This window comes from Prionailurus bengalensis, chromosome A3 (assembly GCF_016509475.1).
Source record: "Prionailurus bengalensis isolate Pbe53 chromosome A3, Fcat_Pben_1.1_paternal_pri, whole genome shotgun sequence".
In the NCBI taxonomy this organism is placed as follows: Eukaryota; Metazoa; Chordata; class Mammalia; order Carnivora; family Felidae; genus Prionailurus; species Prionailurus bengalensis.
Window position 1 is genome coordinate 912,305 of NC_057354.1, and position 25,749 is coordinate 938,053.

The following is a 25,749-nucleotide window of genomic DNA, read 5'->3' on the forward strand; positions in this document are numbered from 1 at the left end:
CTGCAAAGGCCTCTTGGCACTTGAGCTCTGGGCACATGGGCACATGGGAAAGGGGTTCACTGTGACCCACTGGGCCCTCTGGCCTTGACTCAGCTGGAACGGGGCCCGAGAGGCCAGGCTATGTGGCTGTGCTGGACTGAGGCCCACCGGACCGGAAAACCCCAGAGCCACATAACACTGGGGGACACTTGGGATCGGGCTCCAGCGGGGGGCACGTGGGAGGCCACCTCCCCCCCCCCCCCGGCACTGGCCTCCTCTCAGGGGCTCTCAGCACAAGGTTTTCAACACGAAAAGCCAGTTCTGTGTCCTCCTTATAAACCTTCCCAACCAAAGCTTGATTCTTCCGTGGGGCCTACAGGGAAGCCATTGGCTCAGAACCCGCTCTCAACACGAGCGCCCGAAACTGTGCCGAGGCGCCCGGCGCTGAGATGCTTCCCTGCTGCCTCACCCTCATCCGCCATCCATGCTTCCTGTCCTGGGCAGGACCAGAGCCGCCGTCCTCTGAGAAAGATGTTGGGAGCCCTTTTTGGGGAGGTGGCCTTTCACCCAAGACCTGAATGATGAGAAGGAGCCAGACAGAGCACGGGGGCAGGTGGGCAGGGAAGGGCCCAGCTAGAACCTTCTAGATTCTGGAACTGTGGCAGGCAGGGGCAAGAAAGAGGAGGATGGAGAGGGTCACTCAGGTCCTCTTGGGCCAGGGATGGGGTTGGGCGTTATTTCAGGGGCCCTGTCCCCCTGCCGTCAGCAGCATGTTGGCTCTAAGCTCTGGGGTGCTGGGGTGGGAGGGACCTACCCTGTTCTGGTTTCCCATGGGGCCATGGGGCTGGCCGCGAGACGGGACGTGGCTGGCTTGACACATGTTTGCATCCATCTGGCTCCTGCCGGCCGGACAGCAGCTGCCATTCCCCGCGTCCTGCAGGCCTGCCCACCTCAGGACCAGGCGCCTGTGGTTGATTCTTCGGAACTAGAGGCCCTGCTCACCCTCCCCCTGCCCGCGGCCCGGAGCCGCTCCGAGTGAGATCCCACCTGCAGCCGCTTTGGGGAACACCTGCACGCGGGTGTGGGGCTTTGCAGCTCCCCGCCCTCCGGCCCGTGTGCACCCCAGGCCCCTGTGCCCGGTGGGGATGTCTGGGCCCCGGGCAGGTTCTGAGAATGAAGTGCCCCCTGTGTGTCCGCACCGAGCTCCGTGCCAGTTTCTGGGTGAGAAGACACCCGGCCCCTCAGTGGTGGAAACGCCAGCCCAGAGCAGGTGAGCCAAGAAAGGGACACACCGCCCACCGTGGCTGCCACAGCCAGATCTGTGTCTCCGACGCCGAGAAAACGTATTTAAGCTCCGCGAACGGACGTCAGGGTCATTTTCTCCACACAGGACGGGGACAGGGTCCAGGGCCTTCCTGAGAACAGGCCAGGGACGTGTCAAGTGCTTTGGAGAGACGGCGAGCTGGAGCAGGGCCCGGGCGCCGGGACAGCCCTGATGGCCCTGACCCCACCTGGGCGCAGAGAGGGGGGTCCCACCAGCCACCTCCCGCTGCGCCCGCAGGAGGTGAAGGACTGAGGGGGGGGCGCCTGAAGGTCGGAGGATTGCAGCCTGCAGAGAAGCTGGGTTGGCTTAATTCACACTAATTAGGAAGATTCCGTGAATATTCATGAGCCGCAGGCTGGCCCAGGTAGCTGAGGCGGAGCTGGCACGGCGGCTTCTGGAGCCACTGGAGCCACGAGGAGCTATTTGCAGACTTGTCTTTGTCGACAGGAAGCCAAGCTGGCTTTGCGAGCTCTCCTGGGCAGTCAGCTCTGGGCACCGCCCGGGGAGGACAGCGGGGGGCGGGGCCCGGGCCTGGGGGACTTTGGGCGCTGTGACGTGAGGCGGCCAGAGGAGCTCAGCCTGGTCACGGGGGCAACACGACACTCATGTGGCCCCGGACGCTGTGACGATCCGTCCGGTGTGACAAATGTGAGAACATGCCAGAAATGAAACAGTACTCCACACTGCAAATAAGTACACCTGTCTCCCTCCCCCACCCCCAAGACACCAAGCGCGAGCTCAGAAGCCCAGTGGGAGGAGGGCTGCAGTTCCCGGCCTCCGAAAGGCTGCATTTGCACAGGAGCCACAGGCGTTGGACATCCTCACCCACCGGGCTCCCGGCTCCCCGTGGGGAGGCGGGACAGCCGGCATCCCCCGCAGCGGCAGTGGACGGGACAGCAGAGGGTGATGGGGCCTCTCGGGGCCGGGCTGGGCCTTGGAGTCCCGGACCACGCAGAGTGTGCCTCCTTTTTCTCCATTTTATTGTTTATTTACGTTTCTAGCTTTACAGAGACGTAAGTGACCTTCGGCATTGCGGACGATTGAGGTGCACAACGGGTTGATTCGATGCACACTTTTTTTGAGGTGGGGAAGGAGCAGAGAGAGGGAAAGAGGGTCCCAGCAGGCTCTGCACTGTCAGCGCAGAACCCGACGTGGGGCTTGAACTCACGAACCGGAACCGTGAGATCGTGACCTGAGCCAACATCAAGAATCCAAGGACCGCTGCTCCACCCACTGAGCCCCCGGGGAGAGCCCGCCCTCCGCAGCCCCGCCCACCCAGCTCGACCTCTGCCTGAGCCCGGGGTTTCTCAGGTGGGCTTCCTCACCTAAGCACCTGGAGACCCAGAGGTGCTAAATCCCGCTTCATCCCACCCACCCCCCCCCCACGGCCGCCCCTGCTCCAGAGGCCCTGTGGGTGGTGCGTTTACGCAGCGCATCCTGGGGGGCGGGGTCAGCAACCTCCACTGGGGAAGCCCGGACAGCGTCCTTTCTGCCCAGGGCTCCTGAGCTGCTGGCTGTGGCACGCGAAGCGGCCTTGCATCTCTCGGGCACCCAGTGCTGCTTGGAGGACAAGGACAAGGACAGGACGCAGAGGACAGAGCCCTGCCCCCCTCCCCCCCCATCCCTGCCCCTCCCCCCCCCCATCCCTGCTTCACTTCCAGGGAATGTGCTGATTTGAAATCCAGTCGCCTGGCTAAGGGAACCTCTGCTCCCTGGTCAGCCCCTGGGCCTGGCGACCGGAGTTCCCACCGGGGAGGGCTGCGGAGGGGGGCAGGGTGGATGTCCCCAGGCTCGGGCAGGCTGGAGGTGGAGGGGCCTGCCTTCCCTGCAGGGGCGCCTCCCGGGCAGGAGAGCTGGGCCCGAAATGGGTTAGACATGAGTGGGGCAGGCCAGGCCCAGGGCTGCACTGCAGAAACGGGCCCCCATTTAGGAAGAGGGACACAAGGGCAGGCAGCCTTCCCTGTGCCTACCAGGAAATGGCCCGTGGCCTCCAGGTTCTCCCCCGGCCTCTGGGCCTGCAGCCGTCCTGAAGATGCTGGGGCTTCCTGTCCAGCCTCCTCTGCCGGCCTCATCGGCTCGGCCCCAGGGAGACCTCCCCCCGCCAACCCCCTGCATGGCCTTTTGTGGTTCCTCCACAGGCCGGTCTCTGCAGCCTGTTGGCATTGTTTGCACTGTTGGAGGCGGGTGTCGTCAGCACTCGGGCCCGTGGGACTGGCCCAGAAGGTCTGGCAGGGAGGATCCAGCCTGGCCCAAGGGACCCCAACTGTGCTGCTCCCCAAGGAGCCTGGGATGGCAATGCAGGTAGGCCTGGTGTGTGTGGCGGGGGGAGCCGACCTCAGGGCCGTCCTCCTGGGCCAGCCGCACTGGCATCCTTCCCCAGGCCCCTGTGGCCTTTGCAGAAAGGAGCCTTCCCCTCGGCCAGAAACATCCCTGCTCTCGAGGCCTGGGGACTAAGGGAAGGCTCCCTGACCTCACGGGTGGGATGCTGAGCTGGGGAAGGGCTTGCCCAGCTGCTGTGCCTGGAGGGGCCTGGACCTATATATGCCTCCTGACTTGGGGTCCCATGGCTCACACATGCGAAAGCAGGGGCCCCGGGGCATGTCCTCGGGAATGGAGGTGACAAGCTGGGGAGGGGTCTTAGCTCTGCCCAGGTCTGCAGGGAGCAGAGCCCACCCCCCATGTCCAGGGGCCAACAAGAGCATGAACTTGGCCTCCTCTCCCCTATCTTGATGGGTGGGACCGGTTTTTGAGGATCAAGCCCCAATTTCCAACCTCAGGAGGTGTTCCTCCTTCCCTGGGAAGCCCCTGGGCCTGCTCAGTGGGGCTTTGTGGGCAGCGGCCAAGCCCAGTCCGGGCGGGACGCATCAAGGCCTGGCCGGCCTCTCCTCTAGGATCTCCTGGCAGCCACCTGCCTTGAGGGTCCCAGGGTCTGGTGGGGGAGATGGGCACCCACAGCCAGCAATTTTGGGCCCCCCGTGGACCAGCAGAGCTGGGCTAGCCCCAGGACACGCACCTTGCTGTGCTCATAGAAGGGAGGTCCCATGCGTGGCCCGGAGACATCAGAGTCTCCAGACTCTGGGTCACAAACCAGGAGCACTAGCCTGGGGCTCAGGGCCTGTCCAGACCCTAACATGGGGCCTCCATTGGCCTGGGAGGGGCCCGGCCTCGTGGCCCTAAGCGGAGCTCCATCTGGAACTGGTCCGTGCCAGGTTTGGGGGCTGAGAGAGGGCAAGCTGATTGGGAGGTGAGGGGCAAAGAAGCAGGTTTGCTGGCAGGACTTGGCATTCTCCCTGGAGGGTCACAGAGTTTCCCACTGGACCTGTTCCCTCTCCACATGCAGAGCCACTCAGCCTGTGGGCCGCCCTCCCCCTCCGCTGGGAGCCCCCCCCTCCCAGGGACGCTGTCTGGGTCCTCCCGGGATGTCCATGTCTGGAGGGCTCAGGCTAGGAATCAGCAGGCCGCCAGCTGGCTGGGACAAAGGGCTTTTCTGTGCCGGGAGCCGTCAGGATGCATTTCTTCACAAAGAGCCGACTCCTTCTACTAAAGTCTGCTCAGGGGCCTCTGCCAGAGGGCTCGATGCGTCTGCCAGCTCGAGGAGCGAGGAGCGGGCATGCGTCCAGAGGCCTGCTGTCTGCGTCCTGGGTTAGGCCACCTGGACAGAGTCTCGTGTGGGGGTCCTCCGCCCCCAATGCAGGCAGGATGCTGCTGGGATGGATGGTCTGCAGCCCCTGGGGCAGGTGGCAGGGCTCACAGGGCGCAGGCTCTGTGTCTGTCCCATCCTCGGCCTGGCCCACGAGCTCCGTGCTTGCACTCTGAAGGCACTTGAATTGCCACCCCACGCGCAGCCCCTTGGCTGTCGGCACAGGGACGCTTCCCTTGAGAAAGAAGAGCAACATAGCAGTCAGTGCACGGTGGCCACAATTCAGCCGCAGCCAGACCCCGAGCCAGGTCCCAAATGCCCGGCTGGAAAGCCCCCCTGAGTCGAGGACTAATACTATCCCCACTTAGCAGCTGAGAAGACTGAGGCTCAGAGAGGCACCGCTGGCAGGGCAGAGCCAGTGTCTGAGCCCATTTTCCTCAGCCCTGCTGCACAAGCACCCCGATCCTCTTGCTCAGTGCAAAGACCCCTCACGCTGCAGTTTTTCACTTGGAGTGTGTTTGTAGATAATGAACTACTTAGCAGAAATGCAGGCAGAGCTCGGGGGGGGGGGGGAGGGGTCGGTGGGCAGAGACACTCAGCTGTGAAATTGGAGTCCGGCCAGTGGCAGATCAATATTCTGTCTAAAAAGATCCTGCAGAGTCGAGGGCAAGACCCCGCTCACAGGAAACGCAGCTCGAAGGGGTGCTCGTGAAGGTCGGGAGCAGGGCCCAGCCTTGCTCAGGTTGGCTCAGGGGACACGGGGCCCCGTGGAGACCCAGCTGTGGGATGCCAAGAGTGTGGGGGCCAGGGGCACCTGGCAGAGCAGCAGGGCCTGGACCTGGGGCAGCTCGGCTTATCTGTGATTCCACAGCAGGCCCCGGCGAGCTGTCCGTGTCTTGGGGAGGGGCTGTGTCTCCTCTGCTACTGCCCACTCCTCTCCCGTGAGGAAAACATCCAGGGCTCTTTAAACTGCTGTGGTCTGGGGCACCTGGGTGGCTCAGTCGGTTAAGCATCTGACGTCAGCTGGGGTCATGATCTCGTGGTTTGTGAGTTTGAGCCCCACGTCAGGCTCTGTGCTGACAGCTCAGGGCCTGGAGCCTGCTTCGGATTCTGTGTCTCCCTCTCTTGCTGCCCCTCTCTGCTCACATGCTCTCTCTCTCTCTCTCTCTCTCTCTCTCAAAAATAAATAAATAAACATTAAAAAAAAAAACTGGGATGCTTAGAAGTCGGGGCCTCCCACCCACCCTGTCCCCTCTGTCCCGCCCATAAGCCAGCATTGGTGTGGCCTTCAGGGGACCAGCAACGGTGTCCCCATAAGGGGCTGGTTGGAAGCATCTGCGGCGGGGGAGAGAGGGGAGCCTTCCCCTTTGGAGATGCGCCCCAGGAAGGGCTTCTGGCCTGGGCGGGAGCGGGCGGTGAGGCGCTGTCCACGGTGCTGAGGGCCGGGAGGCAGGGTGCGGCAGAGCCCAGCGGGGACCGGGCCGGTGGAGCCCTCTGGACCGGGAGGATTCTTGTCTCCATGTGGTGGTCAGCATGGCCTGGGGGCCGGACACAGCATTCTCTCCAGGACTCTCTGGCAGTGTGTGTGGGACCAGGGCTCCTGCTGCGGGATTCAACCCCAAGGCCAGGCCAGGGTCCTCCTAACAGCCCCAGGGAGAAGGCAGGCAGGGCCAGCCCAGGGCTCTGGTGGGGCAGGGTCCACTGTGCACCGGGGGGAAGGTCCCACGGGCAGGACCGGCAGACAGAAGTGTTTCAGGGGCAGCCAGGGGGCAGGCACAACCTCCGACCGGAGGGAGGGCAGAGCCAGCGAAACAAGAACCACTAAATTCTGATTCACTCCTGATGGATGACAGGAAAATCGATGAGCTGAAAATGGATAGCTCTGAACCCTCCCCAGTCCCCAGTGTCATTGCGCCTGCCTGATCCACATGGTCATTGTTCCTTCCTCCCAGGTATCACCTACCCATAAGCCTAGGGCCAGCCTCAAACACCTGGATCCTCTCAGCCTGAGCATGAAGGGTCCAGGCCAGGGTGGGGTTGATGGGTGGCACAACAGGGGCCCACTATGGACCTGGCTTCCCTTATGCCCTTTGAGAGATATCAATCCACCCATCCATCCATCCATCCATCCATCCATATCTCCATCTATCCATCAGTCTCTTTATCCGTCCACACACCCATCCATTCGTGCACCACCCATCTCTCCATCCACCCATCCATCCAACCATGAATTCATCCATTCATTCATCCATGCATGCATTCGATCATTTACCCACCCATCCATTCACACACACTCATTCATTCATTCACTCATGCATGCATTCAGCATGCTTACCCAGCCTCTGCTAAAAGCCAGGCAGTGTGTACAAAGCCTGCAGCCCCCCCTCTGAACTGACTTTGTTGGCAGAGGTGCGGTGTGGAGCAAGACCCACGTACAATGTGCAGTAAGCTGTCTGGTGGACAGGAGTCCTAGAGAGACACAGCCTGGCCTTGGAGCAGAGTGTGGGGGAATGAGAGAAAACACCCTTGAAATCTCCCTTCACAGTGGAGCCCAGATGGCACTCGTCACATCCCCCCTTCCTCAGGGGTATTTGGGTTTTGAAGGGCCTGCCGTGGCCGACCCTAGAGCGAATGGAGGGGTATTAGGCGCGGTGTCACCTGGGTGAGACAGAGGCTTGGGCAGGGCAGGCTGAGGCTGGTGACAGGCTGGAGGTCTTCTGAGGTAGTGGGAGTGCATGCAGGCTGAGCCCGCCAGCGCTGTCCCCCTCCTCACGGGGGTCTCTGGAGCCCCCACTGGGTCCTGGGGCTGATGGCCCCTCCGTGGGGGCTCTCGCTGCCCCCTGCTCAGTCCAGCTCAGACTGGGCACCCAGCTGGATCTCCCACCTTTAACTCAAATCCCTGTTTATGCCAACAACCGGTTACCATGGAAATGTCCTTGGGACAGGGTGGAGGGTGGAGAGGGCGATGGGAGGGAGGGCCGAGGCTGTTCCTGCAGAGACGACCTTCCACTTTTGCCGGTAGTAGTCCTTGGGGTTGGCGCGACACTGACTGGGGGTGCGTCTGGGAAGGGGCCTCTGAGGGGCCTGTTCCACATCCTTCCTCCCCTCGGCCCCCACCCGTGATCACCCTCGGGGGACACTCTGCTCCTGCCACCAAGGCCGTGAGACTCAGGGCCACGGGGGCGCCCCTCTCTCAAAGCTGGTCTCATTTGTTTGTGAATTTTTCCACTGAAACGGCCGACTCAGGAGCAGCTGGAGGGAGGGGCCTCGAGGCCCGGAGTAAGAGTCTAATTCAGCGGCCGCTACGATGATTACTAGGCTCCCACAAGGAGTGCTTTCCAGCCGGGTGCAGGTGGGGAGGGAGGACCTTGCAAATTAATGAGTGAGACCCGGTTAATCTCGCTGCATTAGCAAATCTGCAGGGAAAGCCAAATGAGGTTGGACAGATGTGTGTGAGCGTGCGCACGCCAGCCACGGGCCTATGTCCGCCAGAGCCTGGTCCCAGGCACCAGGAGAGACAGGCCCGCTGGCCTCTGCTGGGCTCTCGGGCTGAATTCACCCGTGGGAGTGGCCATCAAGAGCCACCATCCTGGCTGCTGCGCTGGCCGAAGTGAAGGGGGCAGAGGGTAGAGGAGATTTAGCCTGGGCACTGCGGCAGGCTCCCGCCGAGAGCCAGGATCCCCTTTCCCTGTGCAGGTGTGCACCCCCTGCGGCCAGTCCTGCGCCAGCTGTGGGCTAAGACACCGGGCTGTCCCCCCCTGGCCCAGGGCTCGGCCTGACCCTCCTCATGGGTCCTCGGGACTACGTTCCTCTGTGCCCCTTCTTCCAGGAAGCCTTCGCAGATTGGCCCAGCTCCCCGCACACCCCCTTCTCGTCTGACTCCAGTCTGACAATTGCAGGAGCACCTCACCTCAACCAGTCCTGCGGGAGGAGCCTGAATGCAGGGGCGTGAGGGAACATCCTCATCCCCAAAGGCGCACGTTTGCTGTGGGAGAGTGGGACAGGGCAAAGGTCACTTCATCAGTTAGTGACGAGCCTGTTTATGGCTCACCTTCCTCGATTGCCAGCTGAGTGTAATGATGATGTCTGCTTCACAGAGACACTGAGGTAGTTGGAACGGCATTCCAGAAGGACCCAGAGCATGGCTGGCCTCTACTACTGACAAAGGAATGTGGGACTGACCGGGCCTAGACTGTCAAGCAGAACGCTGTCCTATTTGCTCTGGGACATGCAGAACAGGGGATTTCTCGAAATCAGACACAAAATCGGAGGCTCCGGGCAGGTGCTCCCATCCGTCCACCGGCACTTGTCACCCTCCCTGGTCCCCTCCCTGAGAGGGAGGCTCCAGCAGGTTCTAAGTCTCCTGGGGATGAGGTGGCTCTTGCCTGGTCCAGGTGAGACACGGGTCAGCCGGGTGGGGGTGGGGGGGTCTGAAGGACAGCCCTGTGCTGGGCTGGGCAGTCCAGGTTCCCCAGAGGGCAGGCTTCCCTGAGCTCCAGGAAATGACAGACCATGGGGTGCTCCCAGGAGTCTGTCTCAGTAGGGACACAGGCCAGTCCTGGGACACACCATGCCCAAGGACTGAAGGTCCGGAAGCCAGGCGGCCTGGGCTGGAAACCCTCTGCTGGCCGGATGAGCTTGGGCACATGGCCTAACCTGTCCATGCATTTACCTCCCGATCCGGATGCAGGGACAGCAAGAATCCACCTCACAGGGTGTAATGGGTGACAGCTCATCACCTCTGAGACTGGCCACTGACCAAAAGGGCTGAGCCTTTTGGAAGCTCTATTTGTAGGCAAGTGTGGGAGAGCCTGCAGAGAGCTCCCATGAGAAAAGCCCCTGGAGGTCTCAGAGCAGATGTGATGAGCTGTGCTGAGCTCAGCCTGGGCTCGGAGTGCAGGTGGGCTGGGGGGCAGGGGGAGATGGGGAAGGCGTATGGGTTGGGGGAGGTGGGCAGGGGAGATGGGGGAGGGGAGCCCAGCTGGGAGGGGCAGGGGGAGATGGGGGAGGGGAGCCCAGCTGGGAGGGGCAGGGGGAGATGGGGAGGGGTCAGGGGCCCTTGGGACCATCGCCTGTGTCTGTCCGGGTGGGGAGAGGTGGAGGGGGCTCCTGACAGACATTCTGCCCCCTCAAGGGCGGGCTCTAGGCCAGAGGCTCTCAGTGGAGCCTCTTCTCTGCTCCCCACCCTGACCCGAAGTCTCCTCCGGTGTGAGCGCTCCGGAACTCCGCGCAGGGATGGCCGCCGGCGCCCTCTCCTCACCACGACCCGGGTTGTGTGGCACAAAGCGACCCCTCCCAACCCCCTCCGGGCACCTGCTGCGGGTCCGCGGCCACCTCGGCCCACTTGGGGGCAGACGCCCTCCAGGGCACGGGGCACGGTCGCGCCAGGCACCTCGGTTGCGGCTGACATTGTCCACGACCGGCCCGCGGTGCCGCTGGACTGTCCTCCAACCACCCCGGCCGAGACCCTCGGCCGCTGTCCGTGGCGCGCACTCCAGGCCGGATCTGGAGGCAGCAAAGCGGCTTCGCCTGGGGCGGGGGCGTCAGGGTCCTTCCCTCTCCCCAGAAGGGCCGGCCGCGACGCCTGGGCTCCCCACTGGACGCTTCCCGCGGGGGACAGGCTGATAAGGGGTGGTCCTTCCCGAACGAACGCTTCGCTGGGGAAGAAGACAGGGGGGTTGTGATTTCCAAACTGCGAAGCGGGGCGGGGGTGATGGAGTTAACCAGGCGCGAGCGGGGCGCCCCGAGCCCCTGGGTGCGCGTCCCCCATCCAGGCAGGCGGCGGGGCGCCAGGATTGGGGACGGGGTGGGGGGCGGGGATGGAGGTCAGCGTGTCTCGGTCCCGGAACCAGCCGGTGGCAGGATCCCCCAGTCGCACGCAGTGACTACGGGCCCCCGCCCCTGGCTCGGGCACGTCCCCGGCCCCGGGAGGACGACGGAAACTTTACCCCGGAGCTGGCCGAGCGCAGCCTCCGCGCCCCCTCCCGGCCGGTGGTCCGCTCCCCCCACCCGCCCTCCTCCCCTCACGTCCTCGCCCGCTTCCCCCCTCCCCCCCTCCTCCTCCTCTCCCTCCTCCGTCTCCTCCTCGCCGGCTGGAGGCGGGCAGGTCCGGGCGCGGCCGCGCCGCCGAGCCCACAGCCCCGCGCTCCCGGCCGGGTCGCCGCCGCCGCCGCGCCCCGCGGGAGGAGCGGCGGAACCAGGCCCAGCGGACCGAGCGGCCCGCGCGGCGCGGGGGCATGAAGTTGGGCGCGCGCGGGCCTCGGAGCGGGGGCGCGGCGGAGACGGGAGCCGCCCGCGTCTAGAGCCCGCTCGGTGCGCCATGGAGCTCGGGGGCCCGGGGGCGCCGCCGCCGCCGCTGCTGCCGCCGCTGCTGCTGCTGCTGGGGGCCGGCTTCCTGCCCGGTAAGTTTCGGGGCGCTAGACAGGCCCCCCTTTCGTCCAGTTCAGGGCGGCCTCGGCTCTCCAGAGCCAGAGAAGGGGAGGCTCCTGGCTGCGGTCCCGAGCCGCGGGTGCGCGCAACGGGGCAGCGCCGAGGCTCCCCCACCCTAGACGCAAAGGCTGTCCTGCGGTGCGGACCGAGCGGGGCAAGGAAGGAGTTAACTCGCCCGCGAATGCGGGAGACAGGTTTGGGTGGGGGTGGGGGCTGCTGTTTGGGGAGCTGGACCCAGAAGCTCCAACTTGGGTAAAGAGAGGCGGGGCCCATCTCTCCCCCTCTTTATCCGTTTGGCCACATTTTAATGCAGACACCCCCATGCCTGCTCCTGATTTGGGGGATCAGAGCGGTGGCTCCCGCCCTTGACCGCACCCCACCCGCACCTTTTCTGCTCCCCCAGGCTCAGTGGGACAGCCTAAGTCCCAGCCCCCTCCGCCTTCCCCTCCCCCCACCCCCTGGGCAGCCACCTTGTTATTCATAGGTTGGTGGGGGGAATTGAAGCTCCTGGCCTCCCCCGTGAGGGGTGGGCTATACCCTCCTGGTCCAAGGGACCAGGAAGAATAAGGTTGGGCTGGGGAGCTCTGGACTGAGAGTGAAGGGTCCCGCTGGTCAAAGACCGACCTAGGAATGTTGGTGGACCCCCTTTTCACATCCTGTGTGTGACTTACAGGTGAGCTGGTACCCTGTTCCCCTCCCCAAATCCCCTTATGATGCAGTGGCCCCAGTGCAGGTGCCCAGGAGAGACAGAGAGGTCCTCAGATCACAGACTGGTCAGCAAGGCTGGGCTGGGTCAGAGTGGCCCCTCCCAGGAAGCAGAGTGTGTGTTGGGGGGGGGGGGTCACCCTTGACTCATGGAAGGCAGTCTGCGTGTCTGTCCAAGAACACAGGGTGCTGGAGTGGTCGTCCGGGTCTGGGTGGTAACTCAGGGTTGCTGGCAGCTACAAGAAGCCGGCTGTCCGTCCCCCCTCCCCCTCTTTGGACGGGTCCCCCAGTGTCCTGGAATCCTGTGGTTTATCCCCACCTTGTGTTTTCAGAAGTCTGCTAGTAGCTGGAGATGCAGCCCCTCCTTCCGGAAGTCACGTCTGGCAGGGAGACTTACCCCAGTCAGCTCTTACCAGATCAGTTGTCTGTTTTGGGGGTACAGTGCAGGGTGCTTGAGGGGTCTGGAAAGGCTTCCCTGAGGAACTTACACCTTTACCCAGAGGGTAGGAGGGAAACCGAGGCCGGAGTAGGGCAGGATGTGCAAATGTCCTGAGGTGGATGCGCCTGGAAGGAAGCCGGGGCCAGGTGGGAGGCCGGAGCGGGCAGCCGGTGGGCCCACCATCTTCCGCCCCTGAGCTGCACACCTTCCTGTCCCCACAGCAAGCAGCCACGTGGAGACCCGGGCCCACGCAGAGGAACGGCTGCTGAAGAAGCTCTTTGCTGGCTACAACAAGTGGTCCCGGCCCGTGGCCAACATCTCGGACGTGGTTCTCGTCCACTTCGGGCTGTCCATCGCACAGCTCATTGACGTGGTAGGTGCCGAGGGGGGGATGCGGGAGCGCTGGGCCTCGGCCATCACACACCCGTCACACACCGCAGTGGAGGTTCTGCCTGAGGGGCGCCCCTGCGCCCTAGAGGAGGCCGGCCTGGCCGGGGCGCCTGGAGGGGCGGGGGGCTGCCGTCTGCTCTCCGTGCAGGCCGCGTGTGTCCAGCCCCGCCAGAGTCCTGTGCACACGCCCTTGTGGGGGAGCCCAGGGGAAAGACGGGCTTTGTGCACCCCCACCCGGAGCTTTGCTCCCCGCCGCCCCCCACGTGGGAACCCACAATGCCAGAGTGTCAGCAGCAGGCCGGGGCCATGTCCTTCAGAAGCCAAGAGCAGAACGCGCCTCTGGGGGGTGGGGGCACTTGCCCCGGCTGCGAGTGGTCAGGCTGTAGGAGGTTTTGTGAGTTGAGGGGCCGGAGGCTTGAGACGCGACCCTTGTGCCCCCTGGTCTAGGAGAGCCCCGCTACCCACTGGTCTGGAACACGGTGTCCCAGCAAGGCTCGGACAGGTTTGGGTGCATTTATCTTCCTGGTTAGGGACCGAGAAGGCTGCTGGGGCGGAGGGGGAGCTGGGGGTACCGTCTCCAAATGGTCACAGCTCTGGAAGGGCAGGGGCATCCATCTGGGGTCGGGGCCCGTCCTGTGGGGGAGATCTGGCTGGGTAGTGGGTTCATTGGGGTGGGGGCCCAAGTGCCTTGGAGGGGAGGCTCCAGCCCGGCCAGGAGGGGGCCTCGGGGAGCTTGGCTCGCTCACCACGAGGGGGCCCCAGGCCTACGGGGTCTGGAGGCCCTGATCCCAGACTGGCGCCGTGTGTATCCAGTGGCCACCGGTCTTTTCTCCCGTGACATAGAAAGGCAGCCTGTCCGGCTTCCTGGGCAGCGTCTGAGAGGCTTTGGGAAGGGGGGACAGAAAGGGCTGTGTGCGGGCCCTGTGGGTAGGGAGACCCGGTCAGTCTCCCTGTCCTCAGCGGTGTCCAGACTCGAGGCTTCCGGCCTCCTGGAGCCAGACCTCAAACTATGCCTGCAAAGTGCTCCTGGCTGAGGCACTGGGCTGGTGAGCCCGCGGAGGTCCCCAAACATGGGCAGAGGCGGCCCTTGGCTGCCGCCACTTAAAGTTCCGAGCCGGACCGTGTACCTGGGTTCCTCGGGGCACCACAGAGCCTCGGCTCCCAGTGCCCGGAAGAGCCTGAGGCCTGGGGCACATCGGCTCCAGTCCTGGTGAGGGACGTGCCTGACAGGATGAGAGGAGCCCCCAGGCTCCTCTGTGTGCACCAGAGCTGGCCCGGGGCACGCCTGCACACGCGCGTGCTGATGAGCGGCCCGGTGGCACACGTCTGGGCCCCTCTCTGCCCAGCCCCTGCAGGGCTCATGCATTGGCTGCAGGGCTGTGTCTGGGCAGGGCGTGCTCATGTGTGTGAGCTCACACCTGCAGGAGAGCCGAGGAGTCCCTGGTGAGGAAGGAGGCCAGGCCCTGTCGCCTTGAAGCTCGTCCTGAGCCTGGGGAGGTCGGGGGTGGGTTGGACGGGGTACAGCAGGGGCAGGCTGTCCGCTGGAGGGCAGGGCAGGACTGGGGCCAGGCAGGGGCGTGATGGGCCAGGCAACACCGGGCAGGACCGTGCTGCCGAGGTCATTGGACATTGTGTCCAACACCGGCTCCAGGGCCCACTCGGGTCACACTTGGATGGGGGGGGACAGCCCTGCTCAGGCGGCTGGGTGGCCTGCCCCGGGTGGGTCTGGGGAGGAGCAGGATCAAGGGCAGTGCCTGGGGGCGGCAAGGGACACGGTCCCCTCTCCCTGAACTAGCCGGCTGGGAGCTTGTCCCCCAGGGAGGCAGGTGGGCAGGGGCCCAGGCCTGAGCCTTTGGGGACAAGACCCCACCCTGACCCTCGTCCGGGCACCGGACACCGTTCTGGTTTGGTGATCCTTCGGATTTCTTTGGTTTCAGCGGTCTTTCCCACTGGCCTGTGTGTTCCTGGCACAGGGGGTTGTGGGGGGGGGGGGATGTCAGGCCATCGCTGGGTGCAGAGAGCCTTGCTCAGACACTGCTCCCGGCACCCTGTGCCTCTCTGCCTGGCCCCCTGCCCTCGGGACCCTGTGGGCAACGGGCACTCTGAGGGGGTCCTCCCCGAACCTTGGGCAAAGGGCCCACCTGGAGCCAGCCCCCTCCTAGGTGTGACCCATGGGGGCTGGGGTGTGCTGTGGCCCACAGAGACGGCATCAGTGCCACAGGGCTCAGTGTGAGGCCCCGGGACTTCCCGTCCCAGACCCCCGTGTTCTGCACGGACCCCCGTCCCTGCTGTGCTCCAAAAGGCTCCATCACGTGTTGGGGTCTGATGGCCCAGAGGACGGTGCTCCCCAGCAGAAACGTGGCAGATGGCCCCTCCCCATTCGCCGGTAGGGAATAAGGGGGGGGGGGGAGGGCAGTGCAGGGCGGGGCCACGGGACTTCTCAGGGTGTGTGGTCCAGCCTCCTCACCTGGACAGGTGACCACACTGTGACCTCGAGAGGGAACCGGCCGGGCCTCCCGCTCCCACCTCCCCTGTTCCAGCCCCTTACCTGTCCTCAAGGTGCTGAGGCTCTGGTCCCACAGGGCAAGTTTGTCGAGGGGCCAGCCTGGTGAGCGCGGGACCTGTGCGAACCCAGCTTGCTTTAATGACGGTCGGCCGGAGGCGCAGGCGCCTGGTCACCGAGGACACACCTGCCCAAGGGCGGTCTTGAGCAGCTGGGAGGGTGGAGCACATTGGCAGGGTCCCCGGAGGGCGGCTGTCCTCCAGCAGCAGCCTGGGAGCCATCACACTCACCATCTCACACGTCTGCGTGGCTGGGGGAGCGCCAGGCCCTGGCCGCCTGAGAAGTCAGGCAAGCCTTGTCCCCACTCTCCTTCTGGGAGGGTTCAGGGTCCTTGTCCCCACATTCTAAATCCCCTTGGGCTGACCATCCTGGGCTTGGTTGCCTCCAGGGACGGGGCACTCACTCCTTCTGAGGTCGCCTGCTTCCCATGTTCAGCACAGGCCTGTCTTTGTGGGTGAGGAAAATACTCAGGGCCCAGAGAGTGGGGGGTGAGGGGGAGAGGGCGAGTAGAGAGAGAAGGAGGAAGGGGGGAGGGAGATGGAGAGAGAGACAGGGAGGCTCCAGTCACCCAAGGGAGTTACAACAATGGCCCTTCTCTGTGTCCCAGGATGAGAAGAACCAGATGATGACGACTAACGTGTGGGTGAAGCAGGTGAGCGAGTGCGGCCCCCGCCGCCCCTGGTTCCCCCCCCCACACCCCTCCCTGCCTGTCCCTCCTCCCCTCCTCTTTCCCTCTCCCCCTCCCCCGCACCTCTCCCCCACGGCCCTCCCCCTCACGGCTGTGGCTTCCCCCCCACCTCCCCCTGCCCCCAGGAATGGCATGACTACAAGCTGCGCTGGGACCCTGCCGACTACGAGAACGTCACCTCCATTCGCATTCCCTCCGAGCTCATCTGGCGGCCGGACATCGTCCTTTACAACAAGTGAGCCCCTGGGAGGTCGGCGGGCAGGGGTGCAGGTACCTGTGTCCGGGTGCCAGTGATCCAGGCCATCCAGGCGCGAGCAAGAGGTGGTGGCCTGTGTGGGTCCCACTGTCGGGAGCCAGGGCTGAGGCCTCTGGAAGGGAAGGGGGGTGAGCAAAGCAGGAGACAAGGGCCCTGGGGGCTCTGTCCCTGCCTGGACCAGCCCCCCGCCCCCCCCCACCCCAGTCCTGCCCCAGGGCGACTGCAGGCCCCAGAGCTGCCCCCCTACGGGCCGCACTCACTGTCCCCAGCCGGGCGGGTGGTCCCTTGCCACGCACACAACCGCCCGGCCCAGCTCGGTGTCCCCAGTCCCCCTGTGCGGTCAGCCTTCCCAGCACCGGCACCTTCACGCTGCTGAGCGAGTGCCCCCCGGACGCCTCCCCGAATCTGTTCTTGGATGTGGCTGTTCTGTGCCAGGAAGCCGGTGCTTTGCAGGCACGGCCGTGGCAGGGGGTGGGCTCCAACTCCTCCTTTCCCGGGACCCTTGCAGGGGGATCCTGAGCCCGGGGCAGCCCGACGACGTCCTCCTCTGTCCCCGTGTCACTGCCGGGTCACAGCTGGGCTGTTTGTTCAGGCTCAGGCCGGGGCAGCAGCTCCCACAGCAGTTACAATTGCGAACAAAGCAAGTGGCAGCACTTAGCTCCCCCCGGACCCCTGCCCTCCCCACTGCCAGACCCCAGCGGGCTGTGGTACAAAGCCCCTCCCGGGCCCCCGGGCAATGGGCCTGACCTATAAAACGTTGCTATTTGATTAAGAACGATTGGGCTCCTTTTCCAACTTAATTGATTCCAGTAATAACAGCGGGAGAGCTGGAGGGTTCTCCGAGGTGCATTAGAGGGGGTCAGCTCCGCGAGGGGAAGGCTCTCTCCGCAGGGCACGGTCCTCTGCTCTCTACGACCAGCCCCTGCCGCCACCCCAGCCCTCCCGGGGTCCCCGGTCTGCTCCCCACACCCCTCACCCCAGGACCTAGCACCACACCGTCTGAGTGGCGGATTCAGAGGATGCGCATCAGTGTCAGCGCCCTGGGCCCCCAGGGGAGCCTTCCTGCTGTGGTCACACCAGACCCTCCCTGGGCAGGACGTGCTGGCTGAGAAGCAGCTCTGGGCTCTGTACAGACCCCCCCGGGACTGCAGCCCAGGATGGGGCTACACTCAAAGTCCCTCCTTGTCTCTCCTCCTTCCGGGTCCCTGGGGGAGGTGGCGGGTGGACCCCCAGCTTCTCTGTGAGGCTGTGGCCGGCACAGGGGCTTTGTCTGCGCAGGGCTGCGGTGGTGGGCGAGGAAGGGTCCCGGAGCCGGTGGCCGATGGTGGCCAACCCACGGCCACCGGGAGGGCTCGTTTCCAGGGGCAACGGGAGGCCGCTGACCAGGCTGCTGTCCACTTGAGTGTGGCCGGGTGGTCGCCCTGGGCCACTGGGTGAGGGGAAAGAGGGGGAGCAGCTTTCTGGTAGCTTTGGGGAATCCCCTTGGTTGGAGCCCGTGCTGTCTGTCCACTCGGGGGCTTCTCCACGTGAGCCCTTGGGGGCAGAGTGTCTCGCAAGGCCTCTTACACGCAACACCACACGGATGGGGGTTCGCGGGGCCTGGAGCGAAGGGGGGGGGCCCGGACAGGCTGGGACGGCGCCCCTGCTCTGCCGTAGAACTTGCTCGGGCTCTGCCCGTCCAGTCCCGACACCCACGCCCCTCGGCTCCCCGGAGGCACAGCCCTGCTGGACGCCTGCCGTGGAACCAGACACCCCTGGCGCCGGGCCTCGCCCCTGCACCGCCGGGGCCTCGGGGCCGGGCCGGGAAGACGCTGGACCCTCTGGGCCGCCTTCTGAGATCCTCTGCCTCCTGAAGGTGCGGCCAGGCTGCTGCACATCAGGGAGCATGTCCACCCGCAGGCCCAGGCCACAGGTCCAGACGAGCACAGCCTCCTGGGAGGCGTCTCGGGGATCTGAGCCGGGGCTGGGCCGGGCCAGGAGACGGGGGCCTTGCGGCTGGGGGCACGTGGGGGCGTGGCCGCAGGGGTCAGCGGGCTGTGTCCCAGGAGAAAACTCCGATCCTGTCTGTGGGCATCAAAACCCAGAGGCCTGGGTGCAGATTCCCAGTTCCTGGGGTTGCTTTCCGTGAACTTCTGGAACATTCCCTGCCCTGCCTGGGGGATCAGGGCTGCCGGGCTCACGCCACCGACTGGAGCCTCTGATCTCCGTGCAGAATGTTTGCTGAGTGGCGTTGGTTCATTTGCTTTGTGCCTCAGAGGGGCAAGGCTTTGGGTTTGGAGGGATGTTGCCGAGGGAGGACAGTTTTGCGTCATCCTGCCGGGGAGAGAGCCTCAGCCCCAGGCCAGCGTCCAGCGGCCCCCAGTGGAAAGCCCTGCCCCTCTTCGTGGGGATGCATTTGCGGGTCTCCACCTGCCACCGACCTAGACGTCAGCTAGGAAGGGTCACGGAGGTCATGGGATCGGGTTGGTGCCCACTGAGAGCATGGGGGGGGGTCTCTGAGCTGGATGCGGGGGACGGGGAGGTGTTCACTGGGGCTGCGGGCTTCTAGGCCCGGGCTGAGTGCACCCGCGGTGGGTGTGGGAAGCAGGGGTGTGGGCCGGCACGGAAGGCTGGGCTCTGAGCCCTTGGTGGGCGCCTGACCCACACCCAGGGCTGAGCAGCTGGTGTCGAGGGTCTGGGGTCTGCCGGCAGCTTCTCTGGCTGAGCTGCTGTGCCAGCAGGTTGTGGTGAACCCCCACCTCCACGGTCTTCGAGCCACTGTCCTTGGGGCTCCGTGGAGCCGTGGGGAGGTTCCCTGCCAGCCCTTCAGAGCCAAGCCTGGGGCTGCCGCTGTCTCCACCTGCTCGTGGCCACTACGCCTCGGGGAGACTGAGGCCAGGAGAGTGGTGACACTGGCCGGGGACCCCGCTGGCAACCAGGGGCTTCCAGCCACAGAGGAGAGCAGGGCTGACTCCAGGAGCCGATGAGGTTCCTGGGCCCCACTCCACACTCGCCAGGCACACTCGTGGAGACAGTGAGGCAGACGCTGCTGTCTGGGAAGCCTGGGGTCACAGACAGTATCCCCCCGGCCCTGTTCTGTGCCCACTCGGCCTGTGGACAGGAGCCAACACCCGCCCCCGGCCAAGGGCGAGGCAAGAGGGCGGATGGCCAGGGCCTGGCCCTGCCGTCTCCTGCTCATGTGGCCTGGGGTCCTCGCCTGTGCAGGAGGGGAGTAACCTCACCTGTGAGTTGTGGGGGTAACAGAGAGAGAGTAGCAAAGTGCCCAGTGGTGCGGGCGCGCCTGGTCTGGGGCAGGAGACGGTGACCAGACAGGCCCCCGCCCCGCTTGGCCCAACCCCCTAGGTGACCTGCAGGGGGCCAGGCCCAGTCCCCCGAGACCCTGCGGAGTTCTGTGGCCTGGTGCCCGCAGCCATTTTCACGTCCGTGCCGTCATGTGCACGGGGTGTGGGTGGGGGCCAGGACCCTCTGAGGAGCCGTGCCCTTTGCCCTCCGCCCTGGGCCGTGGGGAGGGGCCCCCTCTCCCTCACACCGGGGACGGGAGCTCCCCGACCTCGGGCCCTTGCAGGGACCTGACCCCCCTTTAGGCTGCCCGCGGGCCCTGGCCCAGACTAGTTCCTGGCTCCAGGACAGAAACGGACCGGCGGCCAGGCCCCCCGCCCCTGCCCCGGCGCAGGGCCCCCTCCCTGCCTCTCCCCCCCACGGGATCGCCGCCAAGCCGCGTGTCCCCCCAGGGTAGGGGTGATAAGCTGAGGCAGGTGGCTGACCACGACGCGCCCGGGGGGGCCCCCAGCCCCGCCCCGCCCTCGGGGGGCGCGCCCGTGAGCCGGGAGCGGTGCCGGGGGGGGGGGGGGTGGGTGGGGTGGGTGGGTCTCACGCCCCTCTCTTCCTGCGCAGCGCGGACGGGGACTTTGCGGTCACCCACCTGACCAAGGCCCACCTCTTCCACGACGGGCGGGTCCGGTGGACGCCCCCGGCCATCTACAAGAGCTCCTGCAGCATCGACGTCACCTTCTTCCCCTTCGACCAGCAGAACTGCACCATGAAGTTCGGGTCCTGGACCTACGACAAGGCCAAGATCGACCTGGTGAACATGCACGGCCGCGTGGACCAGCTGGACCTGTGGGAGAGCGGGGAGTGGGTCATCGTGGACGCCGCGGGCACCTACAACACCAGGAAGTACGAGTGCTGTGCCGAGGTCTACCCGGACATCACCTACGCCTTCGTCATCCGGCGCCTGCCCCTTTTCTACACCGTCAACCTCATCATCCCCTGCCTGCTCATCTCCTGCCTCACGGTGCTGGTCTTCTACCTGCCGTCCGAGTGCGGAGAGAAGATCACGCTGTGCATCTCCGTGCTGCTCTCGCTCACCGTCTTCCTGCTGCTCATCACCGAGATCATCCCCTCCACCTCCCTGGTCATCCCGCTCATCGGCGAGTACCTGCTCTTCACCATGATCTTCGTCACGCTGTCCATCGTCATCACCGTCTTCGTGCTCAACGTGCACCACCGCTCCCCGCGCACGCACACCATGCCCGCCTGGGTCCGCCGGGTCTTCCTGGACGTCGTGCCCCGCCTGCTCTTCATGAAACGGCCGTCGGTGGTCAAGGACAACTGCAGGCGGCTCATCGAGTCCATGCACAAGATGGCCGGCACCCCGGGCTTCTGGCCCGAGCCCGAGGGGGAGCCCACCCTCACGAGCGCAGCTCAGAGCCAGGGCCCCTCGCCCGCCTCGCCCTCCCCGTCCTCCCGCGGCCCCCCGGACGAGCCGGCCAAGGCCCAGGCGGCCTGCAAGCTGCCCTCGGACCAGGTCCCTGCCCCGCAGCCCTCGGAGGCTGAGAACGGGAGCCCCTGCCCCTCGCCTGACCCCTGCCACCCGCCCTCCGGCACCCGGGCCCGGGGGCTCGCCAAAGCCCGGTCCCTGAGTGCCCAGCACGTGTCCAGCCCCGCCGAAGCCGCGGAGGACGGCGTCCGGTGCCGGTCTCGGAGCATCCAGTGCCGCGTTCCCCAAGACGATGCCGCCTCCCAGGCCGGGGGCCCTGTGGCCGGCTCCCCCGCCTTTCTGAAGGCCAGCTCGGCCGAGCTCCCGCCTCCAGACCAGCCCTCTCCGTGCAAGTGCAGGTGCCAGAAGGAGCCGTCCCCAAACGCCGCGCTCAAAGCCCGCGGCACCGGCACCAAAGCCGCGCCCCGGCACCTGCCCCTGTCCCCGGCGCTGACGCGGGCCGTCGAGGGCGTCCAGTACATCGCAGACCATCTGAAGGCGGAAGACACGGACTTCTCGGTAAGTTTCTGCCCATGGCTGTGTCTGGAGGTGTCCCTGGCTGGACAGACGCTCTCTGCCTCTCTTTCGTCTCCGGAGGAGGGAGCGGCCAGGGAAAAGTCCAAAGGCCGGGGCCCAGACCCAGGCTACTGAGCTCTGGGACGCACGCACCTCGGGCCCCGACCCTGTCCTGCTCTCTATTCCCTGAACATCTGACGCTGGCGGGAGGCCCCAGGGGTGGCACTGGGGCAGGTGGCCCAGAGCGTCTAGCGGAGAGTGGACCGCAGGGGCGTCCTTGCTGTTCAGGACACAGGGATCCTGCAGACAGAAGGCAGGCCCAGGACGTCTGGGCGCTATTGCTGGCCTCCAGGAAAGCCCTGTCCAAGCGGGGCGTGGGCTTCCGGGGAGGGGCTGGGGGTGGCAGGGCCCCGGGGCGGAGGAGGAGGAGTAGGGAGAGGGAAGGACCGGGGTCTGGGGCACAGCCCTGCCTCTTCGGCCAGCACCCCACATGTCAAGCTGGGAGTCGTGGGCGAAGGGGCTCTATCGCTGGCCTGGCTACAAGGACCTGGGGACCCCGGGACCCCAGCTGTGGAGGAGCGCAGTCACCGGCAGGGATCGGAGGGTGCCCTGACAGTGTCCCCAGTCCCTCTGCTGAGTGTTAGCCCCTAGGGCTGAGATAGGACTGCCACGCACCTGTTGTGCTCGGCTCACGAAGGAGAGGTTACTGGATATGCCCGGACGCCCAGCTGGTGGGCACTGGGCCCAGGGACGGGCCATCTCTGCCTGACCCCCACCGCTAGGGAACGTTCCTTTTTCCTTGTAGTGATGCTTGTCCACCCGTCCCAGCTCAGACTTGGCTGAAATCTCAGGACCTCATGTAGCCAGGAGTGAGGTGGGGACATCTGCAAGGTCAGAGCACAGGCAGAGGAAGTGAGAGGGGTCTCCGGCCCTGGTCAGTCTGCTGGGCCGCTATTTGCTGGTCAGCCTGGGGCCTGACCTCTGCCCTGCTGCATTGACCTTGCCCTTGTCAACTGTGTCCTGCCTGTCGGTGCTGCTGCTGCCGTGATGGGGACGCTGCTGTCCCTGCCTGCACCTTGGGTAATGGCCCCTGATTGTTTATGGGACACGTGTGGCCCCAGGACCATGTGCCCCATGGCTGAGTGAGCCCTGGAGAGGATCAGGGGTGCTGCCTGCACAGCACATCCCCAGTTTCCCACGTTCCCTGCTGAACCTCAAGAGGCTGTGAAGCTGTTCTGGAGGTTTCCAGAAGGTTCTGCCCTGGACCCCATTTTGCTGCCAGCTCTTAAAGAACAGATGGTTCCCTAACTCGATGTGGGGGTCCGAGCACTGCTGGGAGTCTGAGTACTGCTGGGGGATCTGAGCCCTGGTGGGGCGTTGGAGCACTGCTGGGGGTGGGAGCACAACTGGGGGTGGGAGCACTGCTGAGGGTCCAAGCTGGGGTCCGAGCTGGGGGTGGGAGCACTGCTGGGGGTCTGAGCACAGGGTGGGAGCACAGCTGGAGGTCTGAGCACTGCTGGGGGTCTGAGCTGGGGTCCGAGCTGGGGGTGGGAGCACAGCTGGGGGGGTCCGAGCAGTGCTGAGGAGGGACTGATGCCGTTAGAAGTGGAACCAGAATCCTCAGGGAGCCCAGCAGCTGGCGGTGCCTGTCTGGAGGGGGCCTGGCCCGTCCTTTATCCGCATCGCGGGTCTGGCCGCCACGACCTGGTTCTGGTTTGGGAGTGTCGCCAGGCTGCCTTGACGAGGACGGGCCTTGGACGCTCTGGGCGGCTTTGTCCGCGAGGGCCTTTCATCCGCAGGATGGGGGACGGGTGCGGGGGGATCAAAGACAAAGCGGAGGTGTGTGTGTGTCTCAGCCTCCCTGGAACGGAGGGTCCCGGATGGACTTCTTATTTATAAGTGGCCTTGCTTGCCCTCCGGCTTCGGTTTGCTTTGAAACCCTCAGGATGTCTCTGATGACTTGAGAAATGAGAGCAGAAAATGGCAGTGAAGGGCCCTCTGTGCCCTCCACACCCCAGAATGAGGGCTGAGCCCACCCCTGCCCAGGCGGCCCACCCGCCCAGCCCGCCACCGCTTGTGCCTCTCGGAGCCTCTGCCCTGGGCTGCCCTCTGTGCCTCAGGGTCCCCACCTGTGCGTGGACAGCACGGCCTCCTTTCTAAAGGTGAATGGCCGCAGGTGACGTGCCCTCTGGCCTCCGTGTCCGGGACCTCCCCTCAAGCCAGGGCATCCTCACCGCCTCCGAGGAGCCCTCCGCTCCTGCTGCCGTGCCCCGCTCCGAGCCTGCCCGCAGTGCCCTGGTCTGCCGTTTGCTTGTCCCCCCCACTCCCGCCCAGGGACCTTAGAGACAGAGCTGAGAGACCCCGCTGACTCAGGAGGGCAGCTGGCCTGTGAGCACCGCCCCTTGGAACAGGGTGGGCGGGAATGCAGGGCAGCTGGGCCTCGGCCGTCGCCTTCTGGACATGGTCCACTGCGGGGGAGGCCCCGAGGGTGCTCCCGGCCCTGACCCTGAATAGCCAAGGCATGTGGGCATCCCCTCTCTGGGCCTCACTTTCCTCATCTGCAAAATGGGGGCACACCTGATGCTCTCCATGGTGCCCATCCCAGCTTTGGTGAGGTGAGAGCAAACGTCACCATAAAGCAGCCTGGCTGCTGGGGTCCCAGAGGCTCTCCACCTCCCTGGCCCTGGGGCTTCTGGCCAGGCAGGTGAAGTCAGGTGGGCCAGAGCACCAAACCCCAGGCCCGGCCTGCAGGATGCGTCTCTGAGACCCTCCTGCTCAGCTCAGCAGGCGGTCACCCTGATTACCTGGGTGTCCAGGAGGGGAAATGGAGATCCTGCTGGGAAAAGTACCAGGTTCTAGAAGGTTTTCGCCGGCTGGAGGCCTGAGGGCGGTGGGCCGGGAGTGACCACACGCGTCTGTGTTTGCAGGTAAAGGAGGACTGGAAGTACGTGGCCATGGTCATCGACCGCATCTTCCTGTGGGTGTTCGTCCTCGTCTGCCTGCTGGGGACCGCGGGTCTCTTCCTGCCCCCCTGGCTGGCCGGCATGATCTAGTGGGACGGGGGCCAGGCGCCCGCAGCCCCAGGTCTGTGCCTGGCTGTCCTAGGGGTTCCTCAACTGCGTGGGGTCACAGCATTTGCCAGATTGTCCCCCCGTTTTCTGCCTACTGTGAGACAGCCTTGGAAAGGGTCAGTGCACCCCGGGGGAGCCGGTGCTGGCTCGGTCCTGCTGAGACCTGCGGGGGGGGCGGCCGGGCTGGGAAGGACGGCTAGGAAATGCCTGTTCTTGTCTGGAGGGCGGGTCACCGCCTACGTCTTATTAAAGTTTATCTGGAGCATGGTGACACGTTGGCTTCCTGCCCAGGACACGCGTCCGACCACTCAGCAAGCAGCTAGCAGTCCCGACTGTCCCGAGGGCCACGACCTTCCGCCACCGTCAGCCCCCAATTCCCCTCACCCCTGTGGGATCACGGAGGCCCGGGCATCTGCGCCCCCACCCACCCACCCACCGGCGTCCTCGGGCTGGCTCTCTTGGCCCCCGCAGAGGCCAGGCAGCAGACTCTGGAATCTCATTTGCCAGGGGTGGGTCCAAGCAGGGATGCTTTGTTTTGTTTTATTCTGGGTAAATTAGTGATAATGTGAGTTCTGGGCCAGCGTGCGGGGGAGTCTAGCGACAGGCGCCCCATGGGCACAGGCACCCTTCGCACCAGGGACTCTGGACATCTGTCTTCCTGGGGTCCTGGGAAGTCCTGGGCAAGCATTTGCAGACTCCCAGTGGACACGGGTAGTGGTGAAGGTCCCGGAGCAGTGTCCAGTGTCCGGGGTCCCTGTCTGGGCTCTCCCTGACCTCTTGTGGGTCCCCTCTGTACACAGCCCCTTGGGAGACCCTCTCTGAAGCACAGGCTCGGTGGCCATGGTGAGGGTCCCCGAGGACACCTTGCCCGGGCTGACTCTGGGACCCTCTGCAGTGTGGTCCCAGAGAAATGTCCTATGTGAGGGGCCCCCACAGGCCTCCCAGCCCTGGCTTTCATCCCGCGGCCGGCACAGCCGAGGAGCCACAGCT

General features: G+C 65.3%; 1 protein-coding gene across 1 annotated transcript; it reads left to right on the top strand.

Moving 5' to 3' along the window:
• Nucleotides 1-11,148: 11,148 nt before the first annotated feature.
• CHRNA4 (cholinergic receptor nicotinic alpha 4 subunit) lies at nt 11,149-25,030 on the top strand. Its single transcript, XM_043553471.1, has 6 exons — nt 11,149-11,344; nt 12,738-12,889; nt 16,077-16,121; nt 16,283-16,392; nt 20,308-21,691; nt 24,616-25,030. The coding sequence occupies exons 1-6, from the start codon at nt 11,263-11,265 to the stop codon at nt 24,739-24,741; spliced, it is 1,899 nt and encodes a 632-aa protein (XP_043409406.1). The 5' UTR covers nt 11,149-11,262; the 3' UTR covers nt 24,742-25,030.
• Nucleotides 25,031-25,749: the final 719 nt, after the last annotated feature.

Excerpts from the sequence above, each read along its gene's own strand:
- CHRNA4 (XM_043553471.1), top strand. The coding sequence starts at position 11,263 with ATGGAGCTCGGGGGCCCGGGGGCGCCGCCGCCGCCGCTGCTGCCGCCG. Across the intron at positions 12,890-16,076 it reads TCGCACAGCTCATTGACGTG|GATGAGAAGAACCAGATGAT; the intron begins GTAGGTGCCGAG and ends TCTGTGTCCCAG. Across the intron at positions 21,692-24,615 it reads CGGAAGACACGGACTTCTCG|GTAAAGGAGGACTGGAAGTA; the intron begins GTAAGTTTCTGC and ends CTGTGTTTGCAG.